The 18,474-nt window shown below is 40.5% G+C and overlaps 1 protein-coding gene and 1 pseudogene across 2 annotated transcripts; one reads left to right on the top strand and one right to left on the bottom strand.

Annotated features, from left to right (window-relative positions):
• The first annotated feature begins 478 nt into the window (after positions 1–478).
• On the top strand, positions 479–11,985 carry LOC308367088 (hatching enzyme 1.2-like; annotated as a pseudogene). The gene is made up of 9 exons: positions 479–550; positions 3,370–3,462; positions 3,559–3,640; positions 3,751–3,895; positions 3,996–4,113; positions 9,490–9,665; positions 9,790–9,871; positions 9,988–10,142; positions 11,903–11,985. The product of its transcript is annotated as a hatching enzyme 1.2-like (transcript).
• Positions 11,986–12,772: 787 nt separating this feature from the next.
• tgfb5 (transforming growth factor, beta 5) lies at positions 12,773–16,364 on the bottom strand. Its single transcript, XM_080841447.1, has 7 exons — positions 15,935–16,364; positions 15,625–15,788; positions 15,100–15,232; positions 14,593–14,703; positions 14,007–14,172; positions 13,669–13,825; positions 12,773–13,485 (listed from the first exon to the last, which is right to left on the bottom strand). Exons 1-7 carry the CDS (start codon positions 16,272–16,274, stop codon positions 13,327–13,329), a joined length of 1,230 nt encoding a protein of 409 aa, XP_080697573.1. The 5' UTR covers positions 16,275–16,364; the 3' UTR covers positions 12,773–13,326.
• Between the last annotated feature and the right edge of the window lie 2,110 nt (positions 16,365–18,474).

Raw genomic sequence — 18,474 nt, 5'->3', positions numbered from 1 at the left:
TTTAAGAGATGATGAAGACAAATAAACAGAATTTTATGTCTTAGTGCCGTGGTTGGATTTCTGAGGACATCTTTTTGAGTATTTCAAATTTGAAAAGATGTAAGAATATTTTCGCTGATATATTCTGGTAAAAAAATGTATTATTCTTTATAAGCTGCCCTTGCAGGTCTTCAAATTAACACCTCTCAGTTAAGGCCATAATTCAAGATGTAAATACTATCAGAGGCTAACGCCATCTAAGAAGGTGAACAAAACAAATAAACACACCATCATGTCTTTGTTCAGTTGTTGAATTTCTGGGAGAGGTGGTGGTGTCCTCCCATAAGAGCTTCCATTAGACACCTGACCCTGACAGCCGGCCTAAATCCCCCTGCAGACACACCTGTGGAGGGCTGTATAAAAGCTCAGATGAGATGGGTCTCACACACCAAGCCCCAGTCAAGGAGCCGTCCACAGCATCTCCACACACTAAAGCAACATGGACCTCAGAGCCTCCATCTCCCTTCTTGTGCTGCTGCTGCTTGGCCTGTCCAAGGCTCTGCCTGTCATGGTAGGAATGTCTAAGATATTCAGAACTCTATCTTTAAATACTAAGGGCCTGATTTACTAATATGCGAGCGCTGCTTAATCTGCGTTCGCAAATTAACGCACAGTGTTTTTGCGCATTTTCCGTGGTATTCATCAAACCACATCTGCGCTGGGCACTGGGGTGCTTACTCCGCCCTTTAAAGGGCCTGATTTACTAATATTGATTGGCGAACGCAGCTTAATCTGCGCCTTTGCGAGGCGCACATTAACGCACAGTGTTTCCCCGCATTTTCCGTGATATTTATCAAGCCAGTTCCGCGCTGCATGGGCAATCATTATTTAGCGCACCGTTAAAAGACTGGAGAAATTGCTTGCAAGTTATTGCCACCATGGAGATTCGAGGAAGAAAAAACTAAGGTTCAGCGAAGCGGAGAAAGATATATTGGTTCACGTTCGCTCAATCACTGAACCTGATTCAATGGGTTATATTGTTGTTTTGCCCGCCATCACCTACAGCGAGATGTTGAAAAGAACACGATTATAAATAATATGCTATTGGTGGCATTAATGCATAAACTGTCTATTATAACAATATAGATGTGTACATGGCGAGATTAATACGTTCTACAAGGGACATGGGTTTACTACAATATATCCCCACTGAAACAAATACATTTACCAAGTAGCCAGGCCTCTCCAAAATCACCGTTGCTCAATCATGGATAGATGGCACTATTCCGGAAGATAAAACTGTCATGGACAGACCACTACCACGTAAGTAATGGTCATGTTGGCATCACATATGACCTGGACATTCATTGAATATGTGTGCTTTCTGTTTCGTTAAACGTGTTCGTGGATTGAAGATGGGGCTGTTTGCATGTGGGTGCGATGAATGGCTCCAATTACGTTCGGAAAGTTTAATTTCAGCTATCGTAGTGGGGAAATGTATATTGACCAGTGCCCCGTAGCAATGCGTCGAGTACCTGGGTGAATATTAGGCTGAGTGAAGGCTGAGATATACCAACTGATGCTATAACTGTTTGAAATGATCCGATGCCAATATTTGCAATGTTGTCCAGAGTCTACCAACTGATTGAATGGAATGTGATCTCCGGTTGGAGTGTTAGATGTCGTCTCTGATCTGGTTCAGTAATTGAAGTAGTGCGTGGCTTTTAACCTGTACCGTCTAATGATTTGTGGTTCATTTAACTGAAAATGTGTTATACGAGTTGAAAAAAAATATTTCTGTGCGCTGTCTCTGTCTTCTTTCTTCGCCTTGCTGTTATCACTGCTGCCATATCAACGTTTTCAGACTCAATGGAAATGCGCTTGCTGGTTAAGACGTGCTTTTATGAGGCGGAGAATTAGCGCGCAAATCGGAGACTTGCGCTCGCCAGGCAATACATCATTAGGCGCACTTACCTTCTCTCCTCCCATTAAAGTGTGCTTCACGCCTACGTTACCACCCACGTCCACGTAACCTCCCCTGTTCACACCCACAGGCGTTACAGTTTTTTACAATTGCTAAAACACATTCTTGAAACAGTCACTCATTTTCTCTAAACTCTAAACACAAAACCTCATCTTCAAGCACTATTTACAAAACCTCTGAATCCTCTTGCAAAATGAAACTTTCGCCTCAAAACAGTTTTACCTGTGCTCAAAATCAAACACTGCGGTCAAATCATAAACAAAGTGTTCAAAATTATATACACTTTCAATCAGTCAGTAAACAATACACCAAAAAATAGAAAACACACTGTTCAAAACACATAGTTCTCAGGGAGAAGTACATTTTTTATTTTTTACCTCAAAACAAATTTCATATTTATCTATCATTGACGTCTCCTCTTTCGCCTTCTCTTCTAGAGCTGATTTTGTAACCCTTTCATCCTCGGAAAGTACCGGCAATGTCCGCCTCCTCATTGATGAATGAAAACATGTTCTCTCTCATAGTAGCTATACAAATGTATCAGAAATGACTACTTTGCTTTGCTCTAATTTGTGTTGGTTCTTTCTCCTTCTTGTACCCCTATAGTACTGTACCCTGCATCTTTCACTTGTTCTTCGTTGATATGAACCAGTCAAAATCTACTGAGCAATCAGTACTGTTACTGTACCAAATAGAAAGCACAATGTTCAGGGCCATACAACTTGTTTACGTGTTGTCCTTATACAGCCTACAATGCACTGTAGGCCTACTACCATATACACTACCACAGTAAAAGGGACACAAATCAAAGGAGTCAACTTGGTGTTTACTTGTCCTCCTCCCCTCACATTGTTTCTTCTATTCATTCTCAGACTTTCTCCTTCCCACCTTCAACAACCTGTTTGCTCCCTAAACTGGCTCATATTGGTTGTGTCACATCATTTGATACAAGTTAAATCAATTTTGAGTGGTTGTGTTCAATCAATGACATTTGTTCTCTATTTGTATTTGATTGTTGCCACTTGTGTTTACCAGTATGGATGACATGTGAATTAGAGTGCAGAATGTGTTTTAAGACTGAGAATGTGTTTAGAGTTTTGCTGAAAAGTCTAAGTGAGACCTGCAAATTGTGTTTTACTATGAGAAATAGTTTAAGGTATTGACAACAGACTGCCCAATTAGCTTCATGAGTTCAGGCAACTGAGAAATTTGTTCAGCCAGTGGGTTTTAGTGTTTTAGCAATTGTAAAAAACTGTAATATGCACTGCGTCCCCTTAGTAAATACCGTTTTATGTTTACGACCGCTATTTTACGCCAGAAATGGGCGCAATCCTGTCAGTAAATCAGGCCTTAATTGTTTGTTTGTACCGTTTCATCTTCACCTTTTGGATTTCATCTGTCTCTAGGAGGACGGTGATGAAAATGTAATTTTTATAGAGGAGCCTGACAGTGTGGACATAACTACACAGATTCTGGCAACCAACAATGGCCTGTCCAAGGTGAGAATATCTGCTACATTCAGAATGCTATCTTCAAATACTAATCGTGGGTTTGGACCCTTTTATTTGAACATTTTGGTTTTTATTTGTTCTCAGGAGGACGGCGATGAAGATGAGCTTCTCATAGAGGAGTCTGACAGTGTGGACATAACTACACAGATTCTAGAAACCAATAATGGTTTGTTTATCATTATTTAAACTATTTAACTGCTTCATTTAAATGATTGTTGGCAATGTAAACTTACAGTGTCACTAGATTAACTTCAAAAATGACATTTCATCTTTCAGCTTCCAGTGAGTTTCTAATGGAAGGAGATATTGTTGTGCCAAGAACCAGGAATGCTATGGCTTGCAGGAACAACAACTGCTTATGGAAAAAGTCTTCTAATGGGAAAGTTCAGGTCCCCTACACAATGAGCTCTGACTTCTCTAAGTAAATGTATTTGTTGTAATCTTTAATATTCAATATCTACTGTATGTTTTTAAAGCATCCCCATTGATAATTTGTGCTCACCGTTTGTTCTGCTTTTCAGCATGCAATGACAAAAAGAAAAAAATAAATGCCATGACAATCTACAACAGAAGAACCTGTGTTCAGTTTGTTGCTCGGTCGACTCAGAGGGACTACATCAGCATTGAAAACAGAACTGGGTGAGTTTCTCGACTGTAGAGTGTTGAAAATGTCTACGTCCACATACACCTGCTTCCTGGAGCATAGCTTTTCTCTCTTACAGTTTTTCACTGTTGCTGAAACCCGTTTTTCAAAACAGTAACGTCTTTCTCAAAGCTGCACACAGAAAATTGAAAACCTCACACACAAAATGCTAAACCTGACACTCCCTTTGCAAGATGACTCTTTGCTATCAAATCTCTTACAGTATTTCTCTGTTCCTAAAACACATTTTTTCAAAACATGCCTCGGTTTCTCTGAACACTAAACCCAAGTGCCAACTCCCTAAACCAATTCTGCTAAACTTTAAGCACAATTCTCTGCTTTAAACACAGATTTCAATTGTTAACCGCACTTTCTTCAAACCACAACACACAATTCTCTGCTTTAGACACAGTTTTCAATTGTTAACCACATTTTCTTCAAAACACTAAACACCATCCTCTCTACTTTGCATGCTTCATCAATGCCAAAACCTCATTGTGTTCAAACAGAAAACACTGCTAATCAAATGACAAAACTTCCATTTCCAAAGCTGTTGTGCAATTTTAAATCAAAACTTTAGATCCTAGTTTGGAGAACAATTTATGGCAACATTGAAGTGAGTGGTGATCAGAGGGGCAGAGGAGTGAGAGTAAGAGGAGGAGGAGGAGGAAAATGATGAAGAGGAAGAGCAAGACGGAGAGCCATTACTGTATCTCTGATGAGATTCAGGCCAATGTGTTCAACCATGTGGTCAACATGGGTTTGACCATGCAGGAGGCTGGCAAGGCTGTCCAGAGGGTTCAACCAAACATAAGCCGCTTCTCAGTTGCACCGATTCTCCGGACATTCAGAAGAGAGAATGGGTAAGAAACACTACTATGACAGTAAAACACTAGTTTGAATGCCTTACTGTATCAGGAGCATAGTATTGTTGTATTTTACTGTAGAATATTTTACATTGTACTGTATTTGTAAAATTACAGTATACGTAAACAAATACAAAGTGCAACCATTGATGACCAAGACATATTCCTAAACATCAATACAAAGAGCCTAGCCACAGTGGACCATGTTCTAAGGCAGAACATCTCAAGAATGAAGCAGGTGTACAGGGTGCCTTTTGACAGAAACTCTGATAGAGTCAAACAATTACAGTATGATATGACTATGTGCAAGTAAGTCATATACGTTTCCACAACTGATTACGTCCTATCAGCACAGAAACATTACTGTACTGTATTGTAATCCAATCAAATGTTCAAATCAAACTGTATTTTCAGATGTTTCACAACACAAGAAAATGTCGATATTGTCTTGAGCAAGAACAGGATGCAGTCTAGTTTTTTTGTCCTTTTATTATTTTACATTTTTCTTTCATTTTTGAGTTAAAACATTATACAGTTAAAATATTTTACAACAGGAGAAAGCGTACAGTAACACTGGAGATGAAAAGGCATAATACTCCTGATAAGGCCTTCATACTAGTGTTTTCCCATTTCATAGTAGTGTTTTCCATTGAGCACATCAGTGTTCAATCAATGCTTAGAATGTCTACTCAAATAATGGTCTGTGTTTGTTGTTTGAAAACAAAATGCCCTTTTGAGGTGATATAATAGTGTTTTGAAACCAAAGTGTCATTTTGCAAGAGATATAAAGGGTTTTGCATTTTGTGTGAGTGGTTTTGGGATTTGTGTTTAGAGCTAAGAGAAACCGAGGCATGCTTTGAAAAAATGTGTTTTAGGAACAGAGAAATACTGTAACTGTTCACAAAATGGAACTCGTGTTTTCATTTGGTACACACAGCCATATTTTCAAAACACAAACACATACATTCATTTAGTACACACAACTAAGCATTAGCTGCACACTACCAAGCATTTACAGCACACAGAAGTGCAAAATTGAAAACACAATCATCGAAACACACCATATGAATGACAATGACTCATTGAGCCCTTTCTCCTTTTGTGAAATGTATCAGTGTAGGCCTACATTTTTCATAGTCAAACATAAAACAGCAATACTGTTGTTCTCACAAACCATATTTACAATTTCAGTCTCCTGTTCCACCAAACACTAGATTGTATTGACATAAAATTGTATACAAAATGCTTATAGTTGTTCTCAATTTCTTACACACATTTTTTGAAAGCATGCCTCGTTCTCAAAACTCTAAACACAAATCCCAAAAAAACTAACTGATATTGCAAAACCCTTTATATCTCCTGGAAAATGCTACTTTGCTTTAAAAAAATATTGAAAGTGTGTTTTCTTCCTCCACAGTGTGGTTCTCTTTCAGTCCTGCAAAATACAAATACTGTGAGCACACTACGTATATTCTATTGATATGCAGTATTACAGTACACAAGGCAAGTAGATTTCGTACTTGTTCTCCATCCTGAAGGTTCTAATGAAAAACCATGAAAACATGGTCTACCACAGCGGCCCAAATCTCATTAGAGATGACCAGTCTCCTTCTTCTTTCTCCTGATCCTCCTCCTTCTTCACTTTGTCCTCATTCTCTTCCTCCTCCTTGTCCTCCTCTTCCTTCTCTCTGTCCTCCTACTCTTCAACCTCCTACTCCTCCTCCTTCTCGTCCTCCTCTTTCTCCTCCTCTCACTCTTACCCCTCTCCTTCTCTGGTTGTCGATCTTTTCAAAGTTTTCAATAGTTTATCAAACAAAACAGAGGCTCAAGACACTTTTATGGTGCAGTCCTCACTGCAAATTGGTTAAAAGACCTGAAAGTTTAGAGATTTGACTATTTGTGTCTTGCAGGTTGATGCTTTGAGATTTTACTTGAAAATTGTGTGCAACAACAGAACTTTGTGTACACTGTTTTGACAACAACGTGATGTGTAATTGACATCAGCGTGTTCACAAGGAAAATCGGACTCTAATGTAGATAAGAGAATCTTAAGTATTTCCCACTTGGGGCGAGCGATTGATACATGACGTGAAGGTTGTGCAGATTGTGCCGAATTTTCGCTTTTTACTTCTTAACAATAGTGAAAAACTGTAAATGTAAATCCCACATGCTGGTAACACTTCATGTAAAGATCCAATTTTGGGCGACAGTGGCAGCCTGACGATGTCATACTCTTAATTCTTGTCAGAATATGAGTCTGATACTGCTCCATTGAGCTGTGATTATGGTGCGTGTTTCAACAAACCAGGGAAAAAAATGCCTCTTCGCTCAATTGGATACCTAGAACCAATCAGAGCAACGTAGTCAGTGGCAGTTCTACATGGAATTTCGCCCCGGGCGAGACCCCCTCCTCCTTTTTTGTTTTTAATATTTTTTTTTTAAATGAAAACTTAATTAAAAAATAATTAAAAGACAAACTTTGCACAATTGCACACATTCTGACCAGTGGCAGAGGATGCGCCAAACTATTTTAGAAGTGCCCCTGAAATTGACATCAAAAGACCGGAGGCTACAATATAACTCTTATACAAAACATCCATGAATTTAAATAAACACATTTAAATAAACTTGCCCTTACTGCCCACATGCTAAATATCTCTCATTAGACGCTATATTAACCTATCTTTCAGGGAGGAACAATTAGCTGCTTGGTTACTGCCTAGAATTCTATGCATGCCACACTTCAACTTATGACTGGTAAACTATACTTTGTCATGAAATACAGTTGTAGCAAATGGCAAATGTTCCGTCTTTGAAACTGCCTACAGAAGATATGAACATTCCGTTGGCTAATTACACGGCCCAAAGTCAACCCAAATCATGGAAATAAACAATAACTGATCGTGTAACGGTTTTGTTGCAAAGCAGAATCTTATCGTCAAATTAGATCTCGTGTTTGTTGAGTTAAAACCAAATTATTGTTGTATAATCAAAGGCAGCAGAATAGCAGGCTAACAAATGTAAGAGTTATACCACCAATTAACATTAGCCCTTCATCATGACATGGATACCGTAATCATACAGAGAGAACATAATGGCATACCTTTATGTTTTGCTTGTTTCTCCTCTTTTCTTTTTTTCGAAATTGGGTATCCATCTCTGTGATTATTTTGCACTCGACAATCAACAAATTCCCTATCGCCCAACACTGTTAAGACTAAACCAATTCACCTTGCCCTTGGTGACACATAATCGTTCAGTATTACCTATTTGTATAAGCCATTTCACACAATTCAGAAAAACTAAAAACGTGCAGGAATTATAGGCCTGTAATTATAATATTATGAATGTGCGTTTTTTGCAAGAAAGTCAATGTGTGACTGACTTGAGCCCACTTATTGTATTAGAGTATTGCTCTATAGCCTACAGTGCCGCCCCCCACGTAACTTGAAAAAGTGCCGCCCCGGGCGACCGCCCGGGTCACCCGTGCCTAAAACCGCCACTGAACGTAGTATGACCATCTGATACATTAAACTTTTACCAGACCAGCGTTTCTCTGTTGCTCTTTCAAAATGAATGCGTTGTCAATATCTGTGAGATATGCATACTCACGTTATACTTATTAGCAGCGAGGCTAGCTAGCTACTATGTGTTTCAATGGATTTTTGGTCTAAGCGTTAGCAATAACCTAACAATAAATGTCTAGAGAGCTTCAGTTAAGTCCTACAATACTCTGCAACATTCGTGTAGCACATACACAACTAACCGAGTCAATGTAGACATAAAAAAAGTCATGTAGATAGCTTCATTCACATAAAATATTTCCCACTAACAGGCTCCCAAGATGCCGCCATCTTGGTACGATTTCGAATCTACCGTTAATTCAACTCAAGCGTTGGTTGATCATCTGTCCATCATTGTATAGCCCACCCTGACAATTTCATTGGTTAGATAATTTTGCTGAAAGCTGATAATTTCTCCCCAACGGAGCAGTGCCAGACCGAACTTCCAGACCTCAAATGTTGTGGGCGAGGTTCAGTCTGGTATCCAGGCTACGACAGTGGTACAAGAGGTACAGAAGTAATTTAGCAAATAGAAGGTTACTAGTTAATTTCCTCTTTGTTGAAGCCTCCTTGAGCAAGATACTGAATCCCTAATAGCTCCTGATAGCATCAGTATAGATGTAAAATGTAAATACTTCCTTCTAAGTCCCTTTGGATAAAAGTGTCTGCTATATGACTAAATGTAAATGTGTTATGTCTCCGGTGAAGACCACTAGCAAATTAATACCAATTTGGAATTCCATGCATAATTACTAGTAAATATTCATTAATGCTGATTAGTGTATGACCAACTGGTCATTTGTAACATAATGTAATTTAACACATCCTGGTTGTTAAGAATGCTTTTTGTGAACAATTAAAAATTATTGAATACATGAACTAATATAAGTTAACTAAACCCTGTTGTAACTATTTTAGTCATTATTTCTCCCACCTTTCTCAGGTGCTACTCCAGCCTTGGGAGGACAGGAGGCAAACAGGTGGTCTTAAAAAAGAACGGTTGTGTTTACCACGGCATCATCCAGCATGAACTCCTCCATGCTCTGGGCTTCTACCATGAACAAACCAGGAGTGACAGAGACCAGTATGTGAAAATCAACTGGGATTACATCAACAAACGTAAACCATATCTATGCTTAGTTCTCTGTCAGAATAATTCAAATTAACACCGACTATATCTAAAATATTTCTTTATGAGAGATAGCCATGTTTTTAAAGCTCTTGTTTGTCTGTCTTTTGGCAGGAATGGCTTACAACTTCAAGAAACAAAGCACCAACAACCTGAACACTACATATGACTACATTTCTGTGATGCATTATGGGAGGTAAGAAAATGGGACCCACTGAATAAAACGTATTAATCAAGAGATGTTTTTACCTGTTTGCATTACTAAATAAAAGTATGTTTTATAAAACTCACTGTACACATTTCCTTCTGTAGAACTGCTTTCACAACCCAGAGAGGAAAGGAGACAATCACTCCAATTCCAAACCCAAATGTGCAAATTGGACAGAGAAAGGGAATGTCTAACACTGACATCCTGAGGATCAACAAACTCTATGGATGCTGTGAGTATGACCTTCAAATCCAGCCGGGTACAGAGATGCCTCATTCTTTATGTCTTTTGGGAAAATCTGAATTGTGAGCAATGTGAATGCCATCCTGACTACATTTTTGTTTTGAATCAGGATGAAAAATGAAAAGGGGAGACACATCAGTGATGCTGCTTCAGTGTAACACCTTTACAAGCACTGCTGTCTTTACAGTAGAGGACTGGGAGTTATAATCATAAAAATGTCCAGGAACAATTATTTGTCAAACTATCTGTAAATGAAATAACTGGGAAATAAAACCATGTAACTTAATGAATTGTTGCCTTGCACTATATTCATGCCTTCTTTCTTTGTAAAAAAAAAAGCCACACTTTTTTCTCAGTAATTAAAACCGAGACTAAATAATCTCATTATTCACCTTTAACGGAGATGGCAATTTCAAGACTTTACAAGCAGTGCAACAGATCTCCTCAACAGATCTCAGTCAATCAACTAAATCATTAAACAGTTACAGTACAATCAGTTAAACCCCAAATAACTTATAAAAAGACAATACAAAGATTGAATTTGCAATTTCAGTGGATGTGATCAGAGAATGCATTTCATGTCCATTGAGTGACAGTAAGAAATTCCCAAACCATTTAGTTTTCCGCTTGCAAAAGGAGCCTTAAAAAGAAAAGGGTAATCCTGGTAAAGTGAACTGTGTGGTCTAAATACTGATGTGGTCTGAATACTGATGTGGCCTTGCTGTGACTGCCATCTGTGCTTATATAAATGACGATGCAAGAGCGATGATGTAATCAGTCTCACATCTGTGAGACGAACTCAAAGTCTGACTCTAATTATGTACAAAATAAAGCATAATCATGGTGAGAGGCACTCTTCCTGTTTTTTTTTAGTAGGGTTTTACCGGATGGAGTATATTGCCACAAATCAGCTTCATCAAATTCTCGAGCTTTGATCCACAAAAGCAACCCTGTGGTGACAGAGGCATCTACAAAAAGCCTCTTTGACTTCCAGAGGACATATTCCCACTGTCTGTTCGCACGCAGGCCACAGACGGCAGTAGTGCCCGAGCCTTCAATGGCTCCTGTGGTTGGACTATCAAGGTAGCTGCCAGAGGAGAGGTCTATCATACAAAGCTACTCAGGGTCAAAGTCCCAACACACTCAACACACAGCCAGCCAAACACACAAGCCATATCTGTAGTTAGAGTTAATGCTTCAAAGCCTGGGTGCTGGCTGTTCCCCTCTGTAATCTAACACATTTCTGTCATTCTCTGGTGGAGAGACTTCACACCATCCTCCACCTGAATCTCTCTGGCGTGCGGTTGCCTCTGACGTTCCTCGCTGCTACTGAGACACTGAGAAGTCTTTTAAGGCACTGACATTAGAGACTAGACACCCTGAGGACACAGACGTAATGCCTTTCCCTTGCTGTCTACACCTGAACAGACGGAGTTCTATCCTTTTACCAACTCCTGCCCGCAAGGCTCACCAGAATCCACTGTTCCCATTCAAATATATTTGTTTGCACAAGGCAGTTAATGTTTGCTTACTTACTTAAACTGGTAACTAGTAAATCACTTCAGCTTTTTACATTTCAAATGTGTAAAATGTAATAAACAATGTGTGCTATGATTAATGCATGTGGTATGATGCATGTATGGCTTAAAAATAACACCAACTCTTAATTTCAAAGAGAGAAAAAATATTCTATACACTATTTCCCCAGTCTATCTATCTTCCCTCTTTCCTGGCTTGGTGCCCCTGGGCCTAGTTTATAAAAACTTGTTTTCGCAGGGCAAGAGACAGAGATGAAGGCATTTTCTGTATTTAACTACGCCCTGGCAAACACAGACAGCTCTTCATTCTCCGAAGATTGAACCTTCCAACCGCAGCGCTATCCAGATAAACATTCAATCTATTCCGCACCTTCTCTTTCTCATTACAAACTTATACGAAAACACACACAGGGAGAGAGAGTGAGAAACGTGCCTAAACGCACATAGCATGCATTCATATAGAAATGCCGACATAAAAATAACCTACATTACTCCCAATGGGATAGTTATTTAAGGCGAACTATTTGAGACATCGAGGCGGTTTCGATTTGAAAGCTCAGGGACACAAATGTGCGTTTTGTTAGCGAACGCAGACGATAAACCCACGACTATACGGTCGATATAGTAGTAGGCCCAGCTCAAAGGTTCGACTGTGACATTCTCAACCCACGTCTCTCTCTAGCATTTTTTCTGTACTCTCGCCACAAACCCTGAGCCCCAAGCGTTTAAATCTAGCTTTTTCGTGAGTGGTCGGTGTCTGGAAATCGCTCACATCCTGTTTACGCCGGAGATTTTCAACCCCTGACCGCATCTGGCAAATCCCTGAAACAAATCCGCACACTCAACCCTCACAAGAACTCAGTCGCTGGGAGAAAAGGAAATTCAGACTCAGCTATCTTTTGCTTCAGAGGAAAAAGCATTTTCAAATATATGGTTTTGGTACAGTTATCAGTCATACCTCTTGCCTCACAACAGGAAAATGCAAGTCCAAGTTCTCAAAATTATCAAATTTTAATGCAGAGGTAATTAAACCTTACATGTAATGCAGAGAAATTATTTACATTGTGAATGTAAGAGGTCTTAAAAATGTTCATCTATCACCTCTTACCCAGTCTCCCCTAGACAGGCCTATTATACAGGCATATCCCACAGTGAGAAACACAACCCTTTGTACAGTGGGACTGTGTAATGTATTTTGGATGCAGAAAAGGAAAGAAATACGGTTAATATTCATTCATTTACACATTGCAGTCTAGACCTGTTATTTAGCTGTGAGAGACTGACGGTATACACTTAAATTAAGTATCCCAAAGCCAAAGTACAATCACGGTTTAAAAAAAAAAAAAAAGAATAAATAGACACTCACACTTTCATGCACACACACACATACAATTCTTAATCTCCCAATGGTGGTACCACACTTACAAACACACAACTGTAGATATATACTTTCTATTCATGATTATTTTACACTCCATGACATAACAACATCGGCGCTTCTGCATATTTGTGCATAAATCTGAGCATCATGCCAGACAGACATTGAAGGCATTTTAGTGTCTGGCTTACTTCTCCTTCAGATTCACTAATCTCCACACATCGTTCCTCTTTCTTCTTTTTACTCTCTGCCTATTTTCTTTTTTCCTCTCCCCTTTCACTTAATCAGCGGCACTTGCAGGACTTGACCACCATGTTGGACAGCTGCTCCACACGGGGGGTCCGGCCCAGGAAGTAGACGATGGTGAGGGGCTCCAGGTCCTGGGGTACGCAGCACGGGGAGGCCGAGGCCTCGGGGTTCAGCTTATTGTACAGCGGCAGGATCTGCGTGGAAGCGAGCATGAGTCAACAACAGAGTCACTACGTTGACACACAAGACCCCACAGAATATGCAAACAGGTATTTCCTGTAATTCTGTTCCATGGTTCATTAGTGACTGAAACTGATTTTGAATTCACTCACATTCACATCGAAAGTACATAAAAATGAACCAGCAGTAGATCTCACCATGTTGTAGTGATTGTCAGCACTCCAAAGGTAGGGGCAGTTTCCTGCACAAAAGTTGGCCTTGTATCCCTTCGGTTCATGTATCCACTTCCAGTTAAGGTCGCGGCGAAAGTCAATGTACAAAGACCTCAGGCAACAGCCCTGGTCTGAACCGTTGCTAGTGTGGAAGGAGAGAGATGACACCTAAGTCGGATACGCGGCTCCAAGACATAAATATCATACCATTATATCACAATATCAGTATATTCATTACACCACATTGCCACATACAGAAATAAGTGGCACGTACAGACACATCCACCAATACCCAATTTATAGGTACAGTATTGGTAGCATACCGAGAGCACGTGGTGGTATCGGGAGCAGCCCGCCTCTTGCGGTTTTTCGTTGCGGGTTTCTCAATTCTGTCAGTGGGGAGGAGGGTGAGGATGAGGTGGGGGGTCTTGGTGCTGAACTCAATCTGACCCTTTGTGGGCCCCGGCCTTTTAAATTCATCATCAATGCCTGCAGAGGTTAATGACAAACACTGGTCAGGCTGTCTGCCTACTGTTTCTGTGGCTCAGCTGCTAGAACCAGATGCTAACAACACCAAGATTATGGGTTCGACCGCCCAGTAGCACTCATACTGAGGGATGTATCTGTACTGGACTCTGAGGCACTTCAGTTAAAAGGGTATGCTTAATGAATAAAATGCAATGTTTATGTTCTTAGATGCTTCTTGTAGGTACACGGATTGATATAATAGAGTACTGATGTTATATTTGACCTTGACATCCTTACCTTTTGACTTTGTATTCGTCTGACTGTGACAGTAGGTCAACATAGATCTTCAGTTAGAGGTCAAATGAGGGAAATCATGTAACTATTACTTTTAACAATGAAAACAACCTGTGCCAGTTATACTAATACTATAACAATCCTTACCTGCAAAGCGTGCTTCCAGTTCTTCACTCTTGTTGGGCACAATATTGTTTGTGGATGGAACAAATGTACAGCAAGGACAATGAACACTGAGTTTCAGACCAAGGTTCCTGTCTGAAGACAGAGAGAAAACTGGTGTCCATATATAAAAACAAGCTACATGATAGCTACATAGATAGATAGATTGATAGATAGACAGATCAAGAGTGAGAATGACTGCATTCACAATAGGGCATCGTTGTTCCAGCTTTTTTCCCAACAAATTAAACCTTCTAATTGATCCATATGAATGCCCCCTAAGCAAAATTTTATAAATTTAAATTAAATATTTTGTGGGCTACGCTTTCTCTATAATTTAGTTCCACCATTTCACAGTATCATTACTAGAATAACAGTGATTGGCACTTGTTAAATCCGAAAATTGATATTGATGATGTCCATGTGTGGAAACAGATAGTGACAGTCTCTGTGTATAGCATGTGCGGGTTGAATACTGGTCAAAGGCCTGACCTCTATGTGCCAACCATTCCTTGACAGTTTCTGTGACATCAATGGACATCCACGCCCCTTTCTCTTGAGGACGCACTGTTCGTGAGTCGATGTATCTCTGCATGGGAGCTGTCTCAACGTCTGCCTTCAGCAGCTAGGACGGAAAGAGGGGTGAAAATGTAAGAGAGACCAAGGAGACGACATTGCCTGGCCTAATTCCCCTCAAAAGTAAAACACAGTGAAAGTGCTCTGGCGGGCTTGGAGAAACACGGGGCGAAAAGGGTTAAGTTTACGCAGCGCAAGACGGCAGCACCGCCATCTAGTGACTGCAATAAAATTACTAAAAGATTAAAAATTGCCAGGCAAAAAGCCACTAGAATTAGAATGCTCCATACGATTCATAGGTCATATATAGGCTACTGACTCGCCAAATAGAGGCTATATCACACGCATGCCTTTCCTATGCTTTTGAAATTATAGAAATGGTGAGACATCACATAATTTCATGACTGGGATAATTATATGCACAACAGGGCCTGTAATTACCTGATATACTTCCACCCTCTGTTCAGTCGAGCGAGCCTGGGGGTTGGGAATTCTGTAGATCCGGAACTCCGCTTTGACCAGTGTGCTAGAGTTTCGCGCTACGTCGGTGACATCAAAGCCCGCCACTCTATAATATGGACTCGGCGGCGTAGGGTTGATATTGTCTGTGTAAACATGACAAACAATATGGATACTTACTCAAAACACACTGTGATTGCAGAAACGTAACCTAATAATATTCGTCTGCCCTTACACTGACATGTACAGTACAGTGCAGTCCACAAAGCAGCACAGCACACAATTGACTCACTTGTGTCAGGTGGTTGCATATCCACGCGCTGTACCTCTTTTGCATAATAATCCTCCTCGCTGCTCTCCCGGTCGCACGCATCCGCCAGGCGGGCGCGCTCTTTCAGCAGTTCTCGGGTACTGTTGTAGAGTAACATAACCTCCGGGGGCACCGGCGTCGGTGATGGCGCTTGCTCTGATTCAGGAGGTGAACGAATACGGAGTTTGCTCAAAATTTGTCCGCGCACCGCTTCGATGCGTTTTGACTTATGGTCGTCCAAGTCAAAGTTATGACACGTCGATAGTCCCTCTGTTGACACGGTCAGTTTTAGCATCAGCAATACAACGTTGATAAACAACATTGTGGCATGAAGTTGAATGACAATGACCCTTAAATGTAGCCCAACGGTCGTATTTGTGAGGTCCGGCACCACTGCTGGTTCCTTTAAAGGATTGTGAACTTTGAAGGGCTGAGGATGGCGTAGGTTGAGCTTCCGTCTGTAGCCTACCTGTAAAATGATTAGTTCCAAAACTCCACTGTGATTCAGTCAGATGGGTTGTGGTCTCATAATGTTCAGGTCGCGATAGACATCCACAGCCAAACGTTTCAGAGGAATGATTCCGAAAGTTTGAGTCTCAAGAAGACGAAAAAAATCTTCATTTTTGGTTTTATTGACAAGTTTAGCCCATACCCAGAAGCAGACCATACACACCTGAACTTTATGAGTTTAAAAAGTCTTTTGAGAGCTGTTTTTGTACATCGCCGTTAAATAAGGACGATTTCATTGCACAGTGAGCCAGAATTGCTGAGCAAACTTCGAGCCTATGTGGGCTCCAAGTGATGGTTAGCGTTTTTGTGGTCTGTCTTGGAACTTGGGAAGAGAATGCTATTTTCGCTGAATTTCTTTTGTTTAATGTTAGACTGCAATAGTGTACCTTTCGCATATCATACTAACCATTACGACAGGCACTTTACTATGGACTGTCTTACTTGAAAACAGGAATCTTATAAACATTTCTCGTCAGTTTTACGGTTTGTTGCATCAGCAGTTGTTTGCCCCCAAATACAGTCCTCCGACTTTCCTAGAGACACATAGAATTATTTCCACTAAAACTCAACAAATATCTCGGACTGAAAGTTATCCTCGGTGCAATTCTTCTTGGAGTTAGAGTTGGACAATTTCGAACACTCCATCCAAGAAAAATAATTTAAATATAGCATACCCCGACGACAGTTCAGATCAGGGAAATCTTACTTCGGTCGCATTTATATTCCATAAAGAAATTGAGTTGCGTCTGTGTGTGAAAGTCACGAACAACCATCTCTCTCGGATCCTGGAGCAAGTCGATTATTCCTCGTGTCAGTCTGTCAGTCGAGAGGAAGAGCTTCAGACAGCAAGTGTGTGTACGGGAGGGAGAGAGCGAGAGAGAGTGGGTGGGCGTAAACGTGTGCAAGCGAGCTAGAACATCCAACAAATTTGATGTGACCCAAATTATGATGTATGACAACTCGACAAAAGAAAAATATTTCTAAAAAGTTAAAGTTTCAGTGGAAGTGGAGTTTGTTCAAATTGTGGTGACCCAAAAGAACGAGGTCTTTGGTTAATGAGCTGGAGTCTAAAAGTCCTCCCTGAAAAGGTAAACCAAAAAGGCTGAACCCTCTGCCATTGTTGGTGGCGCACCGCTGTCTTGGGAGCGGTTGATGGTAAATATTGCACAGCACATTCTCGCAATATTCGTGTCCCGACATATGTCTCTCCACCCTGCACAGGTGATGGGGTTGTTTGCGATCAATCCATCAGACACTCCCTAAAGATATTGCCAGGAAATTGTAACAGTTCGGCTTATTTGGGCTATCTTTGGTGCAAACGCAATTTCGGGTAGTGAGGGCAAACCTAAGATAATCTGAGACTTTGAAAGCTTCGCATTATGGCAACACCCTTTCTTTATCCTACCTCTCCCTGCTCTTCTCCTCGTCTCACTGTTAATTATATGCTAGCAACTACATGATCGTTAATCTTTCAGAGCGCTGATTTATTGCCGTTCCTGCTCTTTTCCCATTATAACGTTATTATAGTTTCGGTTACAGCCCTGTAATTGTGTCTGAAGCTGTAAGTAGAAGGGAAAGGTAACGCACTCAGAAGAGTAGTGGGAATAGCCCTCCAGACGAGTCACTGAGTTTGCATGCCTGGGTAGTTGGTGAAGTTCATGGGAATAAATACTTCTCTTGTTCAAACATGACTAAAGCTATTCAGATTTATTAGTATGATGCCTGCCACAGTGGAACTCAACAAATGCTAAACTGACGTGGATGTGGTAAATTTGGCGACATCTAGTGCCACAATCATGGGGCGTTTGGATCGACAACTCTGGTGGTTAACTGCGGAATTGCAAGGTGCAGACCGAAATGCTTCCTCAAAAACATCGTATCCCTCTTTCTTTTGACCCGCTTGAGGATATATTTAGACACACTGCCGTGCCACGTCATCGTATGCTTGAAGTCTGTAAGCATTTCTTTTTCAATAACAAGAGCAGGCCTACCGCGCTTCACATAGACTAACA

This window comes from Sprattus sprattus (assembly GCF_963457725.1).
Source record: "Sprattus sprattus genome assembly, chromosome: 6".
Lineage (NCBI taxonomy): Eukaryota > Metazoa > Chordata > Actinopteri > Clupeiformes > Clupeidae > Sprattus > Sprattus sprattus.
This window is presented reverse-complemented; position numbering and strand designations above follow the sequence as displayed.